A 24937-nucleotide genomic window follows, 5' to 3' on the forward strand; every position below is an offset into this window, starting at 1 on the left:
AACAAAATTATATTACAGATATGACTCATGGGGAGCCTGAATTTAACTTCAAGTCAGATTCTGATTTATCCGTTTAACTAAATACCTGCTCGCATAAGCAAACATGGGGAAGAACACGCCCAGGCAATGTCGAAGTCGAACATCCTCTTCAGTCACAGGATTGTACCATAACAAGATAAGGCGAGAAAGAATCCTGCTGCTGACCAAAAGCCCTGAGAACATCAGCTTGGCTAATCCTTCTGCAGCTCCTGTTCTGAGTTCAGACACCTAATAAAAATGACTTTTATTAAAAGAAATATTTTTATTTGTATCTCCTTTTTAAGCCTTACATAATGTAGCCTGTCCTACAATATTTTTCTATGAATTATCAAAAAATCACTCATACTATGTATTTGTTAAAGACACAGAAAAAGATTTTGTATCTTCCTTTTAGGTCAAGGCTATGCGACAAATTATTAGTCTAGCTAAGAAAACTTCAATTCCCTTAAAATTCTTTAGAAGAACCAAAAGGTCTTTTAAACACTGTGAAACCAAAAGTCAAAACGTTATGTATTACATGCTTATCATGATGTAGGATCTAGAAAACACTCAGTAATGATCCCTGCCATCAGAGGAAGGTGGCCTGTAAACGGAAGCTCAGAGGCAGGAGTGGCACTGTGTCGGAATGAAGGGGAAATGTGAACAGAAGGTGTACTGGTAGAAAAAGAAACTTCTAGAAAGAGTAACCAAAACACTCTTAAGACAAGGAAATGGAAAAGATATAGAGATATTCAAATGGAGGTACAGGCATAAAAGAGGGATAACAAAAAATACTAATTATTGAGACTGAATGAAAGTCGAGCCTTTGACACTTCCCAGAGGCATGATCCTGTGCATATGAACTCTGCACTCCACTTTTTTCATATAAAAAGAGGATAATAAAATTACAGTTACAAGGACAAAGAAATACTACAAATAAAACTCTTCATAAGTACTAGCCACATAGTAAATCCTCAACAAATATCAGTTATTATTTATTATCACTGATGAACAGTAAGGTCTGCTCAGTGAGCACATTACAGAGATCTTAAAACTCAGGTGAAAAAACTCAACCACCCTGAGGAAGGATATGGAACCACTGAAGGTTTCTGAAATGATGGGGAAATAAGATTTAAATGAGGTTTCAGGAAAATCATCTTTAGATTATAATCTACGAATGTAAAACAAATCTAAACTAGGGAGAAGTAAAAAGAAAAAAAATGGAATGAGCAAATATAAGAACTATTTCAAAAAAACTCAAAAGTAAGATTTAGAGGTCAATAAGATTAATAAGTGCTAAGGCACTAGCATGTGCTTTCCACACACTAACTCATTTAGGGCTCACAACCTGAAAGGGCAGAGACTTTGTTCCACACAGCACCGTACTCTCCAGAACATACAATGACTAGCACATTACTAACCCTCAAGTATTTGTTGACTTACTTAAAGAACCATCCACTGAATAGATATCATTATCCCCACTTTACAGATGAGGAAAAAGACCAGAGACCATAAACACCTTATTGAAGATTTACACATATGCAACCAGAACACAAATCTACAAGTCTACAACTCCAAAGGCTGCATGCTCCCCATCTTTTTAAAATGTTAAACTACGGGGTCGCCTGGGTAGCTCAGTTGGTTAAAGATCCAACTCTTAGTTTCGGCTCAGGTTGATCTCATGGTTCCTGAGATCAAGCCCTGCATCGGGCTCTGCACTGACCACACCGACACTGCTTGGGATTCTCTCTCTCTGCCCCTCTCCCTCACTCACGCTCTCTCTCCCTGAAAAATAAATAAATAAAATGTTAAACTATGACATACCTTCCTCATAGCAACTGTAATCCATCTGAAGTTCAATGTCAGAATTTTGAAATGGGACAGAACTTTAAGTCTTTAAAAGACTTTTAAATGTTAAAAGATTCTTATTATGGACCAGAGGACAATGAAGTAAATCCAGAATTTTTTTTAGTGTTGATGATAAAAATAAAGTCAAAATCACAGAATCAAGTTTATCCAGAAAGAGATTAAGGTGCCAGTACTATTTAAAAAAAAAAAAAAAAAAAAAAGATTAATTCCTTCATTGTCACACTATTGAATATTGTTCAATAGTTTTCCTACCAATGCAATGTCAGCAAGCCCACAGCACTGGATATTTCCCAACAGGAAATCAGTATGTCACTTGAGTATTAACTCAAAATTTAAAAAGCCAACATCAGCCTTTTGATTGGTGAATTTAATTTACTTACACTTAAATTACTGACAAGGACTGACAACTGCCATTTTGCAATCAAAATGTGTTTAGTCAAAAACTTTTAACAAAGGGTAACAAATTCTGATATTAAAAAGGTTAATTCATCAAAAAAGAGAAAAAAAAAAAGAGAATTAGAAGTATAGACATAACAAATAACAGAGCCTCCAAATACATAAGCAAGCACTGACAGAAATGCAGGAAGGAATAGCTCAACAGTAATAATTAAAGAGCTTTCTGTAATGGACAGAACACCCGGAGAGATCAATAGGGAAACAGAGGGCTCAAACAACACTACAGACCAACCAGACCTACCACACATGTATTCACTCCACCTTACTATAGCGGAATGTATTTTCTTCTCAAGTGCACATGGACTATCCTCATGGACAGACACCATGTTAGGCCAAAACAACTCTAAATAAATTTAAAAGAATGAAAACATTGAAATTTCTTCTCAAACCACAACAGAATATACCTAGAAAGCAGTAACAGAAGGAAACTGTAAAATTCACAAACGTGCCAACAATACACTTTTTTCACACACCAATGATCAAAGAAGACATCAAAAGGGAATTTAGAAAATACTTAGAGATGAACTAAAATGAAAATACAAAAAACTAAAATTTACAAAGTGCAACAAAAGCAGTGCACACACAGGGACATATATAGCAGTAAATGCTTACACACACACACAAAAAAAAAAAAAAAAGAAAGAAAGAAAGGAGCCACCTGGGTGGCTGAGTCAGTTAAGTGTCTGACTTTTGATTTTGGCTCAGGTCATGATCTCACGGTTCACGGGTTAGAGTCTGGTGTCAGGCTCTGTGAAGACAGAATCTGTTTGGGATTCTCTTTCTCCCCCTCTCTCTGCCCCTCACCCACTTGCACACAAAAGCAGGTGCACACGCACTCTCTCTCAAAATAAAAAACTTAAAAAAAAAAATAACTGCAAACCACTGAAATCAGAAATAAAAGCAGGAACGTTACAGCTGACCTTATACTAATAAAAAGAATTATAAGAAAATACTATGCGCTGACCACCAAAATATTAAAAAACTTAGATGAAATGGACAATTTCCTAAAATTTACTCAGTAAAAAACAAGATCCAAATAGCCCTCTAATAATACCCAGAGTAAATAAGTCATAGAAACCTCCCCAAGAGAAAAGTCCAACACTAGATGTCTTTACAGGTAAATCCCCACCAAGCAGTTAAAGAAGAATTAACACCAATCTTCTCACAGTCTTCCAATAAATACAAGAGGAGCAAACAATTCCCAACTCAATAAATGAAGTCAGTATTACCCTAACACCAAAGCCTGGCAAAGACAATGCAAGACAGCTACAGTCCAATTTCCCTTATGAATACAGACACAAAAACATTCAACAAAATGCTACCAAACCAACAACATATTAAAAAGATTATACACCATAACCAAGTGGGATTTTTCCCAAGAATACAAGGGTCATTCAACAGAAGAAAATCAAGCAATGTAATATATATATCAATAAAGGAACAAAAACCCACATGAGCATCTCAACTGATGTAGAAACATGCTTTCATGATAAAAACGGAAGAAAAAAAAAGAGTAGAAAGAAACTCTCAAAATGATAAAGATCATTTATGATGAATCCACATCATACTCAAAGACTGAAGATGTTCCCGTAACATCACAGACAAAACAAAGATGCTTGTTTTCATTTTTGTTTTGCTTTTAGAGAGAGGGAGTAGGTAAAGGAGGTAGAGGGAGAGAAAGAGAGAATCTTAAGCATGCTGCACACTCAGCAAGGAGTCCAACATGAGGCTCAGTCCCATTACACTGGGATCATGACCTGAGCCGAAATCAAAAGTCAGATGCTCAACTGACTGAGCCACCCAGAAACCTCAAAAGATGCTTGTTTTAACCCCTGCTGCTCCACAGTGTACTGGAGGTTCCAGTTAGAACAACCAGGCAAAGAAAGAAGTGCGAGATGCAGGAGAGAAGCATCAAAGGAAAACACTTCAAAAGAGAAGGGCTGAAGAAGGTGCAAGGCCTTAGGACAAGTTTACAAAGCCTCAGCTAGGCTTGTAATGAACGCCTAGAGCCATTAACATTGTCCAGGGCTGGATCCTCCTTCACACCTGACCCTTCCTAGTGTTATAGAAACCAATTAACTCGAAATTCAACCTTGAAAAGCTAAACCATTAGATTGATTAACACACTTGCTTAGCTGACTTTATGCACATAGTCTTTAGCAATTATCCTAATAAAAAGAAGCTTCATTCTGGAGGGGCCTCATTCTGACTTGAGCATGTGGATGTTCACTTAACTGCACTTTGTTTGCAGACTCATCATTTGCGACTCCAGCCATACTCCCTGCAACAGAAAGGAAAAAAGGAAAAAAGGAAAAAAGGAAAAGGAAAAGGAAAAGGAAAAGGAAAGAAAGGAAAGAAGGAAGAGAAATAAGACATATGAACTGGAAAGGGAAGAACTGAAACAATGTCTCTTCACAGATGACATGATCCTATACAGAGAAAATCCCAAAGAATTCACACACAAAAAAAACTACAGGAGTTTAATACATAAATGGAGTAAAGTTGAAAACCAAATCAAATAAACACATAAAAAACCCAATTGAGTTTCTATACAAAATCAATGAGCCATCCAAAAAGCAAATTAAGAAAACAATACCATTTACAATAGCATGGAAATACATAAGAATAAATTTAACCAAGAAAATTAAAGAGTTATACCTTGAAAACTACAAACCACTCTGAAAGTAATTAAATTTCTGAAAGAAATTAAAGATGACCTAAATAAATGGAAAGACATCCAAGTTTATGGACTGTAAGATTTTAACATTATTAAGATAGCATTACTATCCAGTGCAATCTACATATTCAATGCAAGCCCTATCAAAATTCTAGTGGACTTTTTTGCAGAAATGGAAAAACTAATCCTCAAATTCATAAAGAACTGCAAAGGACCCGGAGTAGCCAAACAATACTGAACATAATGAACAAAGTTGGAGAACTCAACTCCCCAATTTCAAAACTTATTATGAAGTTAAACCAATTAACAGTCTGGTACTGGCAAAGGACACACACAGGGAATGGAATATAATTGAGAGTCCAGAAAAAAACTCACACACCTAGGTCAGCTGATTCTCCACAAAGGTGCCAAAACAATTCAGTGGATAAAGAAGAGTCTCTTCAACTAACACAAACTGCATGTCCACAAGCAAAACGAAACTGGACTTCTACCTAAAACCATGTGGAAATATTATTTGAAAATGCATCAAAGGCCTAATATAAAAAGCTAAAAAAGTAAAACTCTTAGAAGAAAATACAGAAACAAATCTCCATGACTTGGATTTAGCAATAGATTCTTAGATATGACATCAAAAAACACATAAGCAATAAAAGGAAAAAATACATAAATTAGTCTATCAAAATTAAAAATGTTTTCTATATCTAAGGACATTATTAAGAAAGTGAAAAGATAATGTATATGGAGAAAATATTTGCATATCATATATTTGATAAGGATCTACTACTCAGAATATATGAAGAAACTCAAAAGGCACAACCCAACTTAAAACTGGGAAAAGGATTTGAAGACATTTTTCCAAACAAGACAAATAGGTAACAAGCACATAAAGATACTCATTAATCATTAGGGAAATGCAATTCAAAACCATTTGAGGTATCTTTTTAATCTACTAAAATGGTTAAAAAAAAAAAAACTTTACTGGAAAATAGTAAGTGTTGATATGAATGTGGAAAAACTGAAATCATTTAACGATGTTGATAAAAATGTAAAATGGTTTGGCTGCTGTGAAACAGTTTGGCAGGTCCTCAAAAAAGTTAAAGAAATTATCACATGAAACCATAAAACTCCTAGAAGAAAACATAAGAGGTAAGCTCCCTGACATAAATCTTGGTGATTTTTTGGATTTGACAACAAAAGCAAAGACAACATAAGCAAAATAAACAAGCTGGACTACATCAAACTGAAAGCTCTACAAAGCAGCGGAAACCATTAACAAAATGAAAAGGCAACCTCAAAATGCAAGAAAATATTTGCAAACTATGTATTTGATAAGGGATCAATATTCAAAATATATAAGGAACTCCTATAACTCAACAGCAAAAAACCACCAAAGAATCCAATTAAAATACAAATGAAAACTACAATGAGAAAGCACCTCACACCTGAAAGCACCTCACACCTGACAGAATGGCTAAAATCAACAATACAAGAAACAACAGGTGTTGGCAAGGATGTGGAGAAAGGGGAACCCTCTTACACTGTTGGGAATGCAAACTGCTGTGGCCACTCTGGAAAACAGTGTGGAGGTTCCTTAAAAAGTTAAAAATAGAATTACCCTGCAATCCAGCAATTGCACTACTAGGTATTTATCCAAGAAATACAAAAATACTAATTCAAAGAGATATCACTTCACACTGTTTGAATCAACAAAAAGAAGCTAAGTGCTGGTGAGGATGTAGAAAAAAGGGATGCTTTGTGCCCTGCTGGTGGGAATATAAACTGGTGCAGCCACTACAGAAAACAATATGAAGTTTCCTCAAAAAAATTAAAAATAGAACTATCATATGGTCGAGCAATTCCACTTCTTGGTACATATATCCAAAGGAAGTGCAAACAGAATCTCAAAGAGAGATCTGCACTCCCATGTTCATTGTAGCATTATTTACAATAGCCAAGATATGGAAACAACCTAAGTGTCCATCAATGGGTGAATGGATGAAGAAGTGGTATAGATGCATATACAACAGAATATATTTGGAGGTAAAAAAGAAGGAAATCCTGCCATCTGCAACATGGAGAGTCCTTCAGGATGCTGTGCTAAGTGAAATAGCCAGACAAAGATAACTTATGGTATCACTTTATATGTAGAATCTTAAAAAAAAAAAGTAAAACTCATAGAAATAGAGTAGAAAAGTAGTTGCCAGGACTGGTGGCAGGGTTGGGGGGAGATACAGAGACATTGGTAAAAGCATACAAACTTTCAGTTGTAAGTTCTTAAAAAATTAGAATTAAAATTAAAAAATTCTGAAGACCTAATGTAAAACATGGTGACTACAGTTGATAACGCTGTATTGTATAAATGAATTTTGCTACTAGGAGAGTAGAAATGTTCTCACATTCTGAATAAGTAGATAAATGTGTGAATTGTTGGAATGTCAATTAACTAGATTGGGAGTAAATCATTAAAAAAAAAAAAATCACCAATATGACCTAGTAAACCCCTCCTAGATACATACCCCAAAAACAGAAAACAAATACATATCCGTGCATGTTCACAATAGCACTATACGCAATAGCCAAAACGTGGAAACAGCCCAAATATCTTTCAATGGATGAATGGCTAAACAAATTGTGGTACATACATAAAATGATAGACTGTTCTGCCATAAGAAGGAATAAAGTACCGATACAAACTACAACATGGAGGAGCCTTGAAAATAAGCTAAATGAAAGAAAGCAGACACAAAGTCATATACTATATAATTAATTCCATTTATATGAAACATCTAGAATAGTTATATCCATGGAAACAAAATGCACATTGGTGACTGTCAGGAGCTGGCTGGAGGGGAAATAGGGAGCGATTGCTCAATGGATCCAGTTTCCTTTTAGGATAATGAAAATGTTTTTAAAAATTGGACAGAGGTGGCAGTTGTATTACCTTGTGGATGTACTAAACACCAATTGTCCACTTTAAAATTGTTGTATCAGTTGAAATATCAATTTCACCTCAATAAAAAAATATTAAAAAGTTTATTTATATATGCTATAAAAACATAGTTCAAGGGTACCTTAAGGAAAAGGGTCTAATCCCATACTCTGTCTCAGACCTTCCACTGACCCAACATAAAATTACCTTAAATTATTTCTTAAGACTCTTGGGGGAAAAACTTTAAGTCATAAAACACAAAGACAGGGGAAAAGATGGAAAAAAAAAAAAAACAGAACCCGCTCTAATAGTCATTTTTGTTTATACTTCAAAACTCTGCAAGGGCGCCTGGGTAGCTCAGTCGGTTAAGTATCTGACGTTGGCTCAGGTCATGATGTCACATGGTTCATGAGTTTGAGTCCTGCGTTGGGTTCTGTGCTGACAGCTCAGAGCCTGGAGCCTGGTTCAGATTCTGTGCCTCCCTCTCTCTCTGCCCCTCCCCAGCTTGCATTCTGTCTCTCTCTCTCTCAAAAATAAACATAAAAAAAAAAATTTTTTTTTTAAACTCTGCACTTGCAATCAATCTGAGGGTGAGAAACGAGGTCTATCAGTATTGGAAGTGGGACTTGATTACATTTAAAAGGCAAAAGTTTTAAACGGCCAAATTTAAGCTCCAGCCTAAAAGAAATAAAGAGTATAAATATATACACAATAAAAAGAAATTTCATAATAACAGGGCTATGATCATTTCTTACCTCACTATCTAAGAAATCAGAAAGGAGTTTCAGAACATTTTTGGCTGTAGCAGTCTCTTCTTCAGCTTCTTTTACCTCTTGGTCTCCATCAATGTTTATTTCTGCATGTTCACTTTGAAGGGCTTTGATTTTTTTAGTTTTAAAAGGTTCAATCCCAAATGTCATCAGTTGGTCAAAGATTGCCTTTAAAGCACTTATTTTTATTGTCACATCATCAATTTGCAAAACCTAAATTAAAATATCCCCACCAAAAAAAGTAAATTCGGTAAAGTTTTCAGTCTGTTTATACTGCATAAAATTAACATGCACCTTATTTTCTTAGTCTAATTTCAACAGTCAAGTCCACATGAAATACCATTTTTCAAAAATTAAAATTTCCATTTTAAAGTTAATATTTTTATTTCTACCATAACATTTTTCACATAAATAAAATTATTCAAGAGAGAGAGCACGCGTGTAAGTTGGGAATAAGGGCAGAGGCAGAGAGAGAATCTTAAGCAAGCTCCACACTTAGTATGGAACCCAACCACCCTGGGATCGTGACCTGAGCCGAAATCAAGAGTCAGATGCTTAACTGACTGGGCTACCCGGCACCCGGTACCATAACATTTAGACTTCTATTTCATCCAGAAAAAGTTCACCTTCAGTACAAACTTTCTAGAACTAGAGTCAGGCTGAATTATATTATTGTTCCTTTTATTTGAAAATGAATGGGGCACCTGGATGGCTTGGTCAGTTAAGCATCCAACTCCTGGTTTCAGCTCAGGTCACAAGCTCATGGTTCCTGAGTTCAAGCCCCACATCAGGCTCCATGCTGACAGTGCAGAGCCTGCTTGGGATTCTCTCTCCCCCCTTCCCCCACCTGCTCTCTCTGGTTCTCAAAATGAAACTTAAAAAAAAAAAAATTAAAAAAAAAAAAGAATGAATATATTATATTCACTATGATTTTCTTCTAAGATCTAGAAAAAGAGTTTAATTACATTGAAATTGTTTTGGGCCACCTATTAAGACAAAAACATTACATTCCAACCAATGAAAAGCATTCATTAAAAACATCAGTACTCTGGGGCGCCTGGGTGGCGCAGTCGGTTGAGCGTCCGACTTCAGCCAGGTCACGATCTCGCGGTCCGTGAGTTCGAGCCCCGCGTCAGGCTCTGGGTTGATGGCTCAGAGCCTGGAGCCTGTTTCCGATTCTGTGTCTCCCTCTCTCTCTGCCCCTCCCCCGTTCATGCTCTGTCTCTCTCTGTCCCAAAAATAAATAAACGTTGAAAAAAAAAAAATTAAAAAAAAAATCAGTACTCTTAGAACTATTCTAGGTTATCAAGCTTCACTAAAGATAAAATTTTCTCTTATTAGCTCAATAAATTCAGAATTCATTAAAAGTGAATTCAGTTCTCAATGAACTGGACACCTTTATAAAAGGAGGTGAACCTTATAAAACCCAGTGGTTTGTAGGAGTCTGTCCTAAGTTAAGAACACTGATTTCCTATATACCAAATTTCAAAGCCATGAAAAAGAACCGAATATTTCTATTACGAAGAGATTTATTATATTCCTTACTGCCCTTAAGTTGTGGACACTGGTAAATTATTTGGCTACATGGCTTAGCCTTTCTTTAGAATGAATGAAAATTACCTGCACGTTGGTCAAGTTAGTGAACTGAGAAAAATAGCTCAAAACTTTGAAAGAAATTTCAAGAATATATCTATTATGGTAAGACCAACATATTTGCCAAAGCCAAATACAGTTTTCTTGACTGCTCTCTACGAATTCTAAACATGATACTCTTTCAGCAGTAACTTTGTTTTCCTTGCCCTTCTCAGTCCCTTACTGGCTAGCAATAGCTCTCAATACTGAATATTTATCTAAGAAAGACTTTAAAATGAAATAATCTCCCTCTCCCACCTAACAAGTGTATATATATGTCTTCAATCAATTTTTATTACTAAAACCTGATTTAAAAAAGAACTGATTTCTTACTCCCAAAACACAGCTATTTTCCCTTAATCTAAAATCTTCTAACAATAGCCCTAAGAATAATTTTATAAATATAAACAATTGAATTTATTCAGTGGTTAACTACTTTTGATCATGAACCACTTTAAGGACCTGAGAAAGAGTTTAAAACCCCACCCCAGAAAAACATACAAAACAACAGGGGCACCTGAGTGGCTCAGTTGGTTAAGCATACGACTTCAGCTCAGGTCATAATCTCACAGTTTGTGAGTTCGAGCCCCGCATCAGGCTCTGGACTGACAGCTCAGAGCCTGGAGCCTGCTTCAGATTCTGTGTCTCCCTCTGTGTGCCCCTCCACTGATTGCACTCTGTCTCTTGCATTGTCTCAAAAATACACAAACATAAAAAAATAAAAATAAAAAAATAGGCAAAATCATACATATAATTTATTTTACTGCATTTGAACCTTTTATCATTCACATTTTTAATTTACAAAAAAATATACCTATTTTTAAGGCAAATATTAATAGCTAGTCCTTGAAAAAAAGTTTAGAGATCACAGCTGTTTATACTTTAAAAAAAAAAAAGGCAAACTTTACTTCATTAAAACTTTAATTCCATGACAAGGCTGCTATTCTGTTGACTGGCTTGATTTGGAAGAGAGTAAAATTGTGGAATGGTCTTCATAAAAAACATCATTTATCTTTCACACCTGCCTCATTTTGACAATTCCTTTCTACTACAGAAAATTACATATATAAATACAAACAGTAACAAGCTCTCTCTGTCAAGTGGAAGATGAGGTAGTATTAAATAACTTCAGAATGGTCCAGGCCACTCATAAGCATTACATTCATACTGCATTTCTTTGGACTAAAATGACCACAGCACTTATTACTGATATTATGCCAGCAAAAATGAAAAGGATCAAAATCCACATTTCATCTTTAAAGGTTAACTGAACTTAATTATTTTCTGGGAAAGTTCTATGGTATTTCCTTTGCTGCAATACTAGAAATTTTATATAACTGTCTACCTTATATCTTCTCTATCAGACTTCCAGCCTAAAACTTATAATTTTTCAGCAGCATTCTTAATGGTATACAGAATATCTTAATGTTTTATCCCATTTTTAGAGCAAAAAAAAAAAATACACTTAGACATAAATGAATTGTTCACTATCAAACATTCTAATAAGATTTTTCTTCCCCGTTAAAAAATAAAAAGTAATGACCACGGGTCAATCTAGTACAAGACCCATCTTCTAGGAAGACAGGAAAGTAGAGAGTTTATGTACACTAATTTCTTAGTAAAATCTCTTTGAAAATACAGGATTTTATTCCCTGGGTACCTATAAAGCCATAAAATTTCACAATAGTAAACAAGACTTTCTTGAGAATTACTAGCAGAACCAGTGATGCCAATACCTGCTGATGTAAAAAGAATGTCTCGCTATACATGGAGATTCACTCTGCATGTTGGAGCAAAACCAGATATACAGCCAAGCACTAAAAATGATTCATCTGAACAAAGTACCAATATTTTTCTTTCAGTTTCTTTGAGAAAGGAACTTCACATCATTTTAAATACTGACATTTCAAGTTTCCAAAAGGACCTAACAATAACAGAAATTTTCCTGTGACAACAGTAGCATAGGATGATAAATATAAACAAAACAGCAACAGTAATTTCATCACTGCATTAAATAAATTGATCAGATGCCAAACGTTCCAAAAAAGGAAACCAGAACAAAACTCTGAAATTTCTTATGACTGTCTTTTGACGTAAGTACAATTTTAATTTTCTTCCTTTGATACAAGCCACAAACAATTTGACCATTTCCAGAACACATGACTTCCCCAAGTTCTCTTTAATTGTATACTTTGTTTTTCCTGGTAATGTGACTGCAACATTAAAGGATGCTCCAAGATAAGGGTTTCTTGCTGAAGGAATATTCTATTATTGGTGGAGTTCAGTCTTTTAAAATAATCTTTTCATGAAAATGACGATCTGTGTTGTCACATGTTATTTTCAAATTGAGCACACAAAGTATTCCCATTTAACCTGTTGGCAAGCAATCTGCACTAAAATTCCTTGCAATTTTTTATACCATTTGGCAACACCAGATGCTACATTAATCGCATCGTCTTTTTATATGGGAAATGGAGGGAGGTATATTTTTGAAGTTAAGCCAGGCCCAAATGTTAAAGACAGATGTCCAAGGGAGTTATACTCCACTGGTACACTCGATGCCATCCCTTCTTGTCTACCCAATAGCACTCTAGCAACTGCCTTCTCTTCCCTATATTATCATTTTTTTCCTCTCACTAGGCCTTTGTCCTTAGTATTACAAACATACTGTAACTTTCTCGACCTTAAAAAAAAATTGAAACCAAAAATATTTTGGGGCGCCAAGGTGGCTCTGTTGGTTAAACGTCCAACTCTTGGTTTCAAATCAGGTCACGATCTCACAGTTTGTAGGATCCAGCCCTGTACCAGGCTCTGTGCTGACAGAGCAGGGCCTGCTTAGGATTCTCTCTCCCTCTTCTCTCTGTACCTCCCATGCTCACGTGCATGCTGTCTCTCTCAAAATAAATAAACTTAAAAAAAAAAACAAAAAACCCCACCTCTTCTTTTTATCCCATATCCTTCTCTTGCTACCTCCCCATTTCTATTGGTCCTAACAAAAACAAAACCTTGAAAGAGTAGTCTACACTGGCTATCTCCAATTCCCCTCTCATAATTCTCTCTTCGGCTCACTCCTATAAAACTTTAACCTCCATATAAGCTACGCTCATGAAAGTCACCAAATATTTCCTTATTTGCCCCAAATGGGCAATTACAAATCCTCATCAACCTGTCACCAGCAATAGACAGTTAGGTGATGCTAGCCCTTGGAAAATAACATCTTCACTTGCCTTCTAGGACATCACACTCTCCCCTTACTGTCCACTTCACCTTGGTCTTTACTGGTTCCTCTTTATCCTTTATTCCTTTATTCCTTTATTTATTCCTTTAAATGTTACCTAAGCCCTAGGGAACTACAACGGCAAGACTGCTACTCATTCTACATTCATCCCTCAGGTAACATCCAGTCTCTAAGCACTGGATACTATTATAAAGACTTAGATCCCTCTCTCCAACTCGCATGTCCCTCCTATCTCTGACTCACATACAACTGCCTATTCAATATATGCACTTGCAACTCAAACTTCAAACTTATCACACCCAAAACTGAACTCCTTATCTCATCCACCATAAAATTTGTTTCTGTTTTCCCCATACAGGAAAGGGCAAGTCTATCTTTCCCAATTATTTTAACTAAAATTTTTAGTTATCTTCAATTTCTTTCTTTCACATCCACATCAGATTCATCAGCAAATTCTATAGATACCATCTTCAAATGTAGATTACCAACACTTTTCAAGACCCCAGTAACCACTTGAACATTGGTCCAAGTCATCATCATCTCTTTCCAGGATTATTGCAATACCCTCCTATGAGCATCTCCGCTTCCATACTTGTACCCCTAAATACTAGAGACCTGCAAACTATGGGTGAGGGGCCAAACCCAGTCTGCTGCCTGTTTTTGCACAGCCTTCAAATAAAGAAGAGTTGCACATCTTTAAATGATTAAAAAAAAATAACCTCGTTGCATGTGAAAATTGTATGAAATTCAAATTTTAGTGTCCGTAAATAAGTTTTTTAAAATACAGCCACACAAACTCATTTATATATTGCCATGGCTGTTTTCACACCTGCATCACAGAATAGTACTTGAGACACACCATGTGGCCTGCAGAGTAAAATATATTTACTCTCTATCCCTTTATAGAAAAGGTATGCCAACCCCTGGTCTACATCAACATTATACCCAGTCAGATCATAATAATCCTGTATGCAGAATCCTCCCATTCCTTATCATTTCATTCACTGCGAAGTCTGCAAGTCCCCAGAAGACATGTACATCCTATTATCTGCAAATCCTTTCTCCTACCCTTCTCCTCTTTGCTCAATCTGCCCCAGCCATAGTTCCCCTTGTTCCTTGACCATGTGAAACAAAGTCCTACTTCAGGGGCCCTTCCCCTGTTCTTCCCTCTCTTCAGAAACAACTTACCCAGATATCTACATGGCTCATTCTCCAACTTTCCTGGGACTGGTCCAAATTTCAATTTATTAGTCAGGCCTTTCTTGACCAAACAGATCCTTCTGCCTATTTCCATTCCTTACTCTCTTTTTTTTTCAATTTGACATGCTATTTTTCACTGTGTGTCTCCTCTTCTGAAATGTAAGCTCCATTAGGACAGCAACTTTTATCTTGTTTTTTTCATGACCTTATTTTTTCCTAAGCATAAAATAATGCTGAGCATATCATACTCAACAAATGTTTGCTATAATTTTTGTTATATATATTTTATATATATTTTTGTTATATATAATTTAAAAATACTTTAAATAATTGACATTTCGGGGCGCATGGGTGGCTCAGTCGGTTAAGTAGCCGACTTCGGCTCAGGTCATGATCTCGTGGTCCGTGAGTCGCGTCGGGCTCTGTGCTGACAGCTCAGAGCCTGAAGCCTGTTTCAGATTCTGTGTCTCCCTCTCTCTGACCCTCCCCCGTTCATGCTCTGTCTCTCTCTGTCTCAAAAATAAATAAACGTTAAAAAAAAACACATTTTTTAAAAATAAATAAATAATTGACATTTCATCTTTTCTCAACTTTATTAAGAAAGAAATCAAAAGATAAAAATCAGAGTCCCTAGGAGTGCCTGGGTGGCTCAGTTAAGCATCTGACTTTGGTTCAGGTCCTGATCCCATGGTTTGTAGGTTCAAGCCCCACATCAGGCTCTGTGCTGACAGCTCAGGGCCTGGAGCCTGCTTCAGATTCTTTGTCTCCCTCTCTCTCTGCCCCTCCCCACACTCATGCTGTCTCTCTTTCTCTCTCTCTCTCAAAAATAAACAAACATTAAAAAAGAAAAAAAATCAGAGTCCCTAGAAGTCATCCATAATAGTCACTGTCATCAATAAGCCCTGGAACAGAATAAATGTAGAGTACTCACATTATCACCACAGATTCTGAATATTTATTTCAGAAAAATACAGTCAAGATTTTGTCACAAGATAAATCCTACCTGCAATAATAATACGAAGTGTTTACTTGCAAAATCCTGATTCTGTAGTCCACAGCAGCCCAAGCACAAAATAGCCAGATTTCTTACTATAGGATGAACACTTACTATTCCAGGAAGAATCTAAAATGAATTAGAAGTTAAAAGAGTTTTGACCTGGATAAGAAATTTATAACAGCATTATTATTAAAAACATGGTCAAAGAGGTAATTTCTATATGATTTCATAGATCTACTTCTTATCCATACTGTCGACATCAATTTTCAGATTAAAAAAAAAAGGTAAATATTAAATTGCTAAAACAGAGAATATAGCCAGAGTGAAATACGGTCTGATCATGAGACACGTCCCCCTCCACCTGCTAAAAGTGACTCAATAGCTTCCCAATGCTCATAAGACAAAGATAAAACTCCTTTACACGACATTTGTCTCATTATGTGGTATTTCTTAGTGTCATCTTATACCATGCTACCCCTCACTCTTTGCTTAACGATGGTCTGATTTTGATGCCTTCCATGCAGTGCTATTCAACAGAAATACAATGTAAGTCATATGTCATTTTAAATTTTCTAGTAGGCACATTAAAAAGAAACATGTGAAACTAATTTTAATACATCTTATTATTCTCAGTATAACCAAAATATTAACATTACAACATGTAATCAAAATTTAAAAATTGAGGGAGTGCCAGGGTGACTCAGTCGATTAAGTGCCCAACTCTTAATTTTGGCTCAGGTCATAATCTCACAGTTCATGAGTTCAAGCTCCACATCGGGCTCCATGATGACAGTGTGGCACCTGTTTAGGATTCTGTCCCTCTCTTTCTCTGCCCTACTTCATTTGCACGCGCCCACACTCTCTCTCTCAAAATAAACAAACTTGAAAAAATTTTCAGATAATCTACGTTGTGTTGTATGTGCTAAGTTTTCAAAACCAAATGTGTTTTGAAACAGCACATCTCAGTTTAGACTAGTTGTTAATACCCGCAAGTTTGTTTGTTTTTAATGTTTATTTTTGAGAGAGAGCAGAAGAAAGAGCGTACATGCAAGCAGGGGAGGGGCAGAGAAAGAGAGGGACAGAGGATATGAAGTGAGCTCTACACTGACAGCAGAAAGCCAGATGCAGGGCTTGAACTTACCAACTGTGAGATCACGACCTGAGCTGAGGTCAGATACTTAACCAACTGAGCCACCCAGGAGCTCCTAGCCACAGGTTTTTAACAGCCACATGTGGCTGGCTGCAACCATATTGGAGAGAAGAAATCTAGAACATTCTTCCCTCCCCTTTTCACATAGTGAAGGTCTACTCAAATATCAGATTATGGTCACCTTCCCTGAATGGAACAAATCCCATATTTTAAGTTCACATAGGACCATACAGCTCTTCTTCATAGCAATTATCAATGTCAAAACCTTCCACTTATTTATTTGATTGATGTCCCAATCATTGGACCAGAATATCCACAAGGGCAGTCTATATATGTTTTGTATACCGTGTATACTCTATCATTGGCATTTAGTATATAGATGTTCAATAAATAGTTGCTCAACTAATAACTTCATGATACTAATTTTAATTTTAATTTTTTTTTTTTTTTTTTTTTTTGAGAGAGAACACCTGCATGAGCAGTGGGAAGAAAGGCAGAGGGAAAGAGACAGAATCTTAAGCAGGCTCCACGTTCAGTGCGGAGCTCGACACAGGGCCTAATCCCACAACCCTGGGATTGTGACCTGAGCTGAAATCAAGAGTCAGACACTCAACTGACTGAACTACCCAGGCACCCCGATTTTTATTTTAAAAATGGTAATTTCACTAAAATATAACTCCTCTATCTAAATATCTTACTCATTTACATCCCTCTAGTTTCCGTCAACCTTTATTTTTTATTTATTTATTATTTTTTTTAAATTTTTTTTTTTCAACGTTTATTTATTTTTGGGACAGAGAGAGACAGAGCATGAACGGGGGAGGGGCAGAGAGAGAGGGAGACACAGAATCGGAAACAGGCTCCAGGCTCTGAGCCATCAGCCCAGAGCCCGACGCGGGGCTCGAACTCACGGAGCGCGAGATCGTGACCTGGCTGAAGTCGGACGCTTAGCCGACTGCGCCACCCAGGCGCCCCTATTTTTTATTTATTTTTTAATGTTTATTGTTGAGAGAAAGTGAGACAGAGTGAGTAGGGGAAGGGCAGAGAAGAGATGGAGACACAGAATCCAAAGCAGTCTCCAGGCTCTGAGCTGACAGCCTCAGCTGATGCGGGGCTCGAACTCACGAACTGTGAGATCACAACCTGAGTCAAAGTCAGACACTTAGCCAACTGAGCCACCCAGGCGCCCCTTCCTTCAATCTTTAGACATAAATTGTTTTTGTACACTTAAAATCATTATGACTATTCAATTTTGTGTTCTTCCTTCACTCAAATTTGTGTATCTTCTCCCTACATGTATAGTCTTCATATTTACCACTCCAATTATGTAATTATACCATACTTTACCATTCTCTTGCAATAGGACCAGACATAAAGTATGCAAGTAGAACTTTAAAACTACTACTTTTCACTAAAGACATTTGCTCTACTAAGAATGAAACTAAATTTTAATGGTTTAGTAAAAGCTACTTTTAATCAGAAGTTCTACACTGTCGTAAACAAGAACTGGCATCTTTACTGCATTTAGAAACTCATGACAATTCAGGGAACTAGATTTTAAATTTCTTTGTGGTTTTGTGGGTTTTTTTCTAATTTATTTTTGAGAGAGCCTAAGTGGGGGAGGGGTAGAGAGAGGGGGGGACAGAGGATCCGAAGCGGGCGTACTGACGGGGCAATCCAGATGTGGGGCCATACCCACGAACCACGAGATCATGACTTGAGCTGAAGTCGGACGCTCAACTGAATGAGCCACCCAGGCACCCCAGGGAACTAGATTTTAGATTACATCCATTGGCTGTTTTTCATTAATCCCAAGTAAAAACAATTGAGGGAGGATCCTGGAAGAGCCTAGATACATTCAAACTTTGCTTTGAATAAGTAGCATTGGTAAGAATACCCTACTATGGAATACTGTCGCCATAAACCACATGTGGCTACTGAATGCTTGGAATGTGCTAGTCCACACTGAGATGTGCTATTAAGATTTAGTATGAAGAACAGAATGTAAAATGTCTCGACAGTTTAATATTGAGCAAATGATGCCATTAAAATATTTGGGGTATATTCGGTTAAGTATATTAAAATTATATTTCACCTATTTACTTTTAATTTTTAAATGTGGCTACTAGAAAATGTTAAGTTACATGCGGTCTGCATTATATTGCTATCAATGTTGTTTTACTAGAGTCTTGCAGTATTTGTGTCCCTATAGTTAATAAAATCTCTATGACGAGTTACTTTAGTAAAACGTCTTTAAATATATAGGAAAAAAAACCCAAATTCCTTTCACAGGGCTCATAAAGTAAGTCTCAGAGTCTTTCTATATATGGCAAGACTCCAGGACTTAAATATACCTAATATGTTTCAGTATTTCCTGTTACTGTTCAAAGAATGAAAATATTTTACATCTCCTCCTAGTATAACTTTTCAAACTTGTTAAAGGGATAAGTGTAACTTATATACGAGGTCTTTTATATACATTATCTTAATTTAATCTTCACAATATGAAGTAGCCACTATATAATTTTTTTATTTTACCATTTATATTTATCAGATGCTAAAGATGATTATCTTTTTATTCTTTTGAACCCCAAGGAACATATTACTTACAAACTAAGGAAGGAGTGGGCTAAATAAAGCTTCAAAGGCCACCAACTTACCAACGATTCAATGATGCCATTCATGGTTGCACCTATACCTGTTGAAGTGGACATCTGCTTCAACAATTCATAGCACAAAATAAGACACTTCTGTAGTGTTTCAGCATCATTCTAAAATGAAACACAAAATATTCTACATTAGTATAAATGTCCTCTGCCCATCCTTTAAATATTAGCTTTTTCAGGGCTTTCTCTAAGGCATATTGTCTCTTTGGGCAATCTCATCCAATCATACAACTCCATTTACCATCCATCTCCTAAGTTTCAGATTCATACATACAATTGCTACATTTCCTCTTGTATGTTTCACAGGCTTCTCAAACTCAAAATTTCCAAAAGAACTCATCATTACCCAAATCCTTTCTCTTCTTGTGCTATCTCCATAAATAACACTGCTATCTACCAAATGTCCAAACCAAAAAACCTAGGGTACATTCTGGATTCACTCTTCTCCCTGTTACTAATTCCTAAATACTCCTCAAATCCATCACTTCTTTCCACATCCACCATCATTGTCTTCTTCTGGCTGTATACATATCAAGGCTACATTACTATAAGTCTTCAACTACTATGCCTGCCTAGGCGTTTATCACTCTGCACTCTATTTTCTAACTAAGATATGAATCTTATCCTACCACTTAAAACCTTTAGTCATTCACCATGATCCCTGGCTAAAGCAGAAAATTTTAAATACTGCTTATACAAGACCTTAACAGGCCTGGCCCTTAATTTTTCCACAAGATTTATCTCTTACTTCTCTCCCCTCACTTCTCTAGTCATATGAACCTGAAGTTTTTAAACACAGCAGGTACTCTTTAAACTTCTAGACCCTCATATAAGCCATTCCATGGGCCTACAGGATTCCTTTAAAAACACATCAAGAAGAAACAATACAGTGCATTAAAGGCACAAATCTAAAGCCTGACTCGGCTGGGTTTGAATCCTGTCTCTACCATTTACTATCTGTGTAATTTTGGGCAAGTTACTTTTCCTATATAAAATGAAAATAGCACCAACCCCATAAGGTTATAGTGAGAATCAAATACTTGTGAAGTGCTTGAAGCAGTGACTACCACAGAAAAAGCATCCTGGAACTGTTAGCTTACATTATTATTTTTATTCCAATGTCAAGTGAAAACACTTCTTCCCCTGGGGAAGCCAACAACAAGAATAGATTTATAACCCTTAAATAGGACAAATGAAGACACAAATAGTCAAAGCAAGTCAAGTTAAATAAATAATATTAATCATGATAGGCCATGTTTGTTCACAATTTCCCAATTCAGACCTGCAGTTTGTATCATTTTTCAGTTTACATTTTTATTTTTCACTTTAAATCCGTTCCTCAAATTAAGCACCCACAATGATCCATACTTTGTCAAACAAGATAAGATGCTAGCTATGAAAATAAAATTCAGGCATATTCAATGGGAAAGTGGAGTGTTGGAGCAGGGATGTCTATGACTAGAGAAATCAAGGATATGGTATAACTTACAAAATGCTCCTGAACAGTAACCTCTTTCCTATCCAGCATTCTCTTCGAGCATACTTCAACTGGCACTTCCCAAACTCAAAGTAAAATAATAAATGATGTTTACTACAAAAGGAAAAATTCTAAAAGATCTCCTGAATGAAATTTAACATCAAATATTAGAGCAACTGATACCATTCTATCTTAAAGTGACAAGTTTATCAAATACAACTAAGTTAAAAAAAACGACTGCTGAAACTAAACTTTAAATGTTACTAGATAAAATGTTCAGTATTTCATTTAAAATAACAAAACTCCTTAGCTTTTTCTAAGAACAAAAAGTTAAAAAGTTAAGCTTTAAAAACTATATGTACAATCGTATGGTTACCATAGAAATTCTTTTCCTAGCTCAGAAAGGTCATGAGTCTTCCATGAAGAGAGAGATGGATAGATGGATACATTTTCTTTTCCTAAAGCATTCAAAACACACACACACACACACACACACACACACACACACACAACCAAACAGAAGAAAATACTAGAAGGTAAGTTTCCTTAGCAAGGAAGAAAAGACTGTAGGCTCCAGAGATGAGCATGACAAGGGAGCAAATAAAGTCCTAGTTATAATAATTAAAGCTAACTGAGGCCTTTTAAAGTCTAAAATAAAAAGGAACAAAAGGGAAAAACTATTTTCGCATTAATTCATGATACTGCTAAAAACCCCTCCAAAGTAAACATACACTGGCAGGAGTTAAGAAAGAAAATAAAGTGTAGTTGAGATGATTAATAACTGCTGACATTTAGTATGAAAAAGTTATCTATACCTTCTCTATGTGAACTTCTTTGATTTCAAGTTGCTCTGTCTCTTTCAATAGCTTTACTTTGGCATCTTCTAATGCTTTTATTTCTTCTTTTAATTCTGATGCTTGATTAAAATCCTGTAAGTTAATGCAATTTTCCAAAGCTTCTTTTGCCTCAATCAGTTTAACTTTTATTTCAGCCATCTAAGGAAAGATATAAATTGCTTTAACAAAAACCATTAATATAAAAATCTATAGCAAACTGAAAAGTATTATTTAAAATCACAACAACCCAAAAGTTCAGCCGAGTCCAGCATATACAAAAACAGTTGTATTCTTCCTGAATCAGAGACAGGCAAATCTTTCAGACAGCATAAACTGGTAACATTTTAGATACTTACAATTTATAGTTAGTAATGTGACTTTGTGAGAACAATTTTGAAAATATGCAGCAAAAGGAAATAAAAGACTTATACAACTACATTATTCTCAAAACATTTCTTTAATTTAGAAGAAATTTACCCTGAGTTCTTTCTTTCTTACGTCAGCGGGATCATCAACACCAACGGTAACAATGGGCGCCCGAATCTCAGAGATAATTTCTGTAACCTGATAAATTATAATTCAGAGTACATGATTTAATATATGTTCTATATGATAAAATGACACCAAATTTGCTATACATAATTCCAAATAGTATCCACAATCTCCTAAAAAATAGAGCAAAACACACAAGTAAAAATAGCACATATTCTACCTTCTAGGCAATTTGGGGGAAAAAATGACCAAACAATATATCTAACTAAAAATTCCAAGATTATAAGAAGGTAAACAGGCACACAGATGTTGAAGATAAATTCTCTCATGTCATACGCAAAAAAAAAAAAAAAACAAGAAAAATGAGTATAATATCTAATGTTAGGGACCAAAAACTAAAACTTTCTGCCCGTAATCCTCAATTCCCTCTTGCAAAAATAATGACAGCATTAACTAAAGACTTTTCCTCTCACAGCCACTGGGACATCAGAGTTGGCTGATTTAGGAAAAGGCTACATCCCCAATGAAGGTACTTAAGGAGATGTGGATAACCACTAACTGGGAATGCTGTATTGTAGAAAGGATTTATGTTTAAGTACGTATAAGGAAGGGCTGGAAAAAGACAACCTCCGAATTAACTTGCAACTCAGTACATGAATTTATGAAAAACACTGACAGAGCTGTCTTTTTTGACTATCTCGAGAAAATACTTGGCAATATTATAATAGATAACATTTATTTCTGTATTTACCAAGCACTTCATGAACATTATTTCATTGAACAAGAAAAGGTAGGTTTTATTGCTATTCTCATTCTGTACAAGAGTAAATTCAATAACTTGCTCAAAGTCACAAAGCCAGAAAGTACCAGAAGGGATTTGAACGTAGGTATGAATAACTTGAGCCAGCTCTCAAAACCCCTATGACTAAGGTACATGTGTCACCTCTTCCCTAACCTGCTCTATTTCAAACTGATTCAACAGAATGATGGACTAACAGAAGAAAGAAGAGAATTTTTAAAATGTGCGTGTGGGGCTCAGTCAGTTGGGCATCCAACTTCGGCTTAGGTTATCATCTCACAGTTCGTGAGTTTGAGCCCCGACATCAGGCTCACTGCTATTTGTGTGGAGCCTGCCTCGGATGCTCTGTCCCCCTCTACTTCTCACCTGCTCACGCTCTCTCTCTCAAAAATAAATTTAAAAAACATGTAGGGGTGCCTGGGTGTGATTCAGTCAGTTAAGTGTCTGCCTCTTTCAGCTCAGGAAATGATCTCATAGGTTGTGAATTGAAACCTCACATTGGGCTCCACACTGACAGTGCAGAGCCTGCTTGGGATTCTCTGCCTCCCTCTCTCTCTGCCCTGCCCCACTTGTTCTCTTTCTCAAAATAAATACATAAACTTTAAAAAGAAATAAAAAGTGTGTGTGGGAGAAAGACTCAGTTTTAAGAAGTTTAAAAACTTAACAGAAAAGACTAAAACAAAAAGCAATTAAAGACAAAAAAGCAAAAACTACTGAAAACAAGACAATCCTAAATATCATTAGCCAAAACCTCTTAACCTTTATCAACAATGAAGATAATTACTTACAATTTGTGTTCTCTTATTATCATCTGTAACAATGCAGAGCAATCTCTCAACAAGAAAAGAAAGTAGGGATATTGGGGTTGTGGGCAGAGTAAGAACCTCCTGTAAAATAGCCAGTAGTCGTTTCCTGCATTCAAAAAGAAATATTTTAATTTAAACATGACCTTAGAAACACATTTTATCTGTAACATTTCACTTATCCTGCAGACTTAATTACATTTGTCTCAGTTCTTTTTTTATCACTATAAATACAAAAATGTGTACAGACTTTAAGTCAAAAATTCATGTCCTGCAAAAAAGTAATATTTATAAATGATCCTACAATCTTTCATAAATCAACATGATGAAATGACAAAATATCAGAAGTGAATCAAATCTTTAGATATATTACTAATCCTGCCTGTTATAAATATTTTTAAGCAAAACCTGCAATTTTATTTATTCTGAAAAAAACTGAATGAGGAACTTGTACTTTCCATATATATGAACAAAATGGATACGAGCTGTACAGGTCCACCTATATGCATATTTTTGCCCATAAATACAGTATAGTACAATTCCATAAATACAATATAGTACTGTATTTTCTCTTAAGATTTTAATTTTTTTCTCTAGCTTCCTTATTATAAGAATATGGTATATAACATAGAAAACACATGTTAATCAACTGTTGATGTTTTTATGTTTATGCTTATGGTATATAACATAGAAAACACATGTTAATCAACTGTTGATGTTTTTATGTTTATGCTTATTGGTAAGGCTTTCAGTCAAGAGACTGTTAATAATTAGGTTTTTTATGAGTTATACATGGATTTCTGACTCCATGGGGGGGATGAGGGATCAGTGCCCTTACCCCCTCCCTCTGTTACTCAAGAGTTAATCATATATACATATATGCATATATATGTATGGATATATGCATGTATACATACACATACATGTG

The 24937-nt window shown here is 35.8% G+C and overlaps 1 protein-coding gene across 1 annotated transcript in view; it reads right to left on the bottom strand.

Annotated features, from left to right (window-relative positions):
* Positions 1–24937, bottom strand: part of NCAPG (non-SMC condensin I complex subunit G) — a 44203-nt gene that overhangs the window by 6949 nt on the left and 12317 nt on the right. Inside the window, exons 9-15 of the mRNA XM_053217535.1 lie at positions 23995–24118; positions 22393–22479; positions 21895–22074; positions 19597–19707; positions 15793–15912; positions 8705–8932; positions 86–267 (exon numbers count right to left, since the gene is read on the bottom strand). Of these exons, the coding sequence (XP_053073510.1) occupies positions 86–267; positions 8705–8932; positions 15793–15912; positions 19597–19707; positions 21895–22074; positions 22393–22479; positions 23995–24118 (1032 nt within the window). The remainder of the gene's footprint in view (positions 1–85; positions 268–8704; positions 8933–15792; positions 15913–19596; positions 19708–21894; positions 22075–22392; positions 22480–23994; positions 24119–24937) is intronic.

This window comes from Acinonyx jubatus, chromosome B1 (genome assembly GCF_027475565.1).
Source record: "Acinonyx jubatus isolate Ajub_Pintada_27869175 chromosome B1, VMU_Ajub_asm_v1.0, whole genome shotgun sequence".
NCBI classification, from domain to species: Eukaryota; Metazoa; Chordata; class Mammalia; order Carnivora; family Felidae; genus Acinonyx; species Acinonyx jubatus.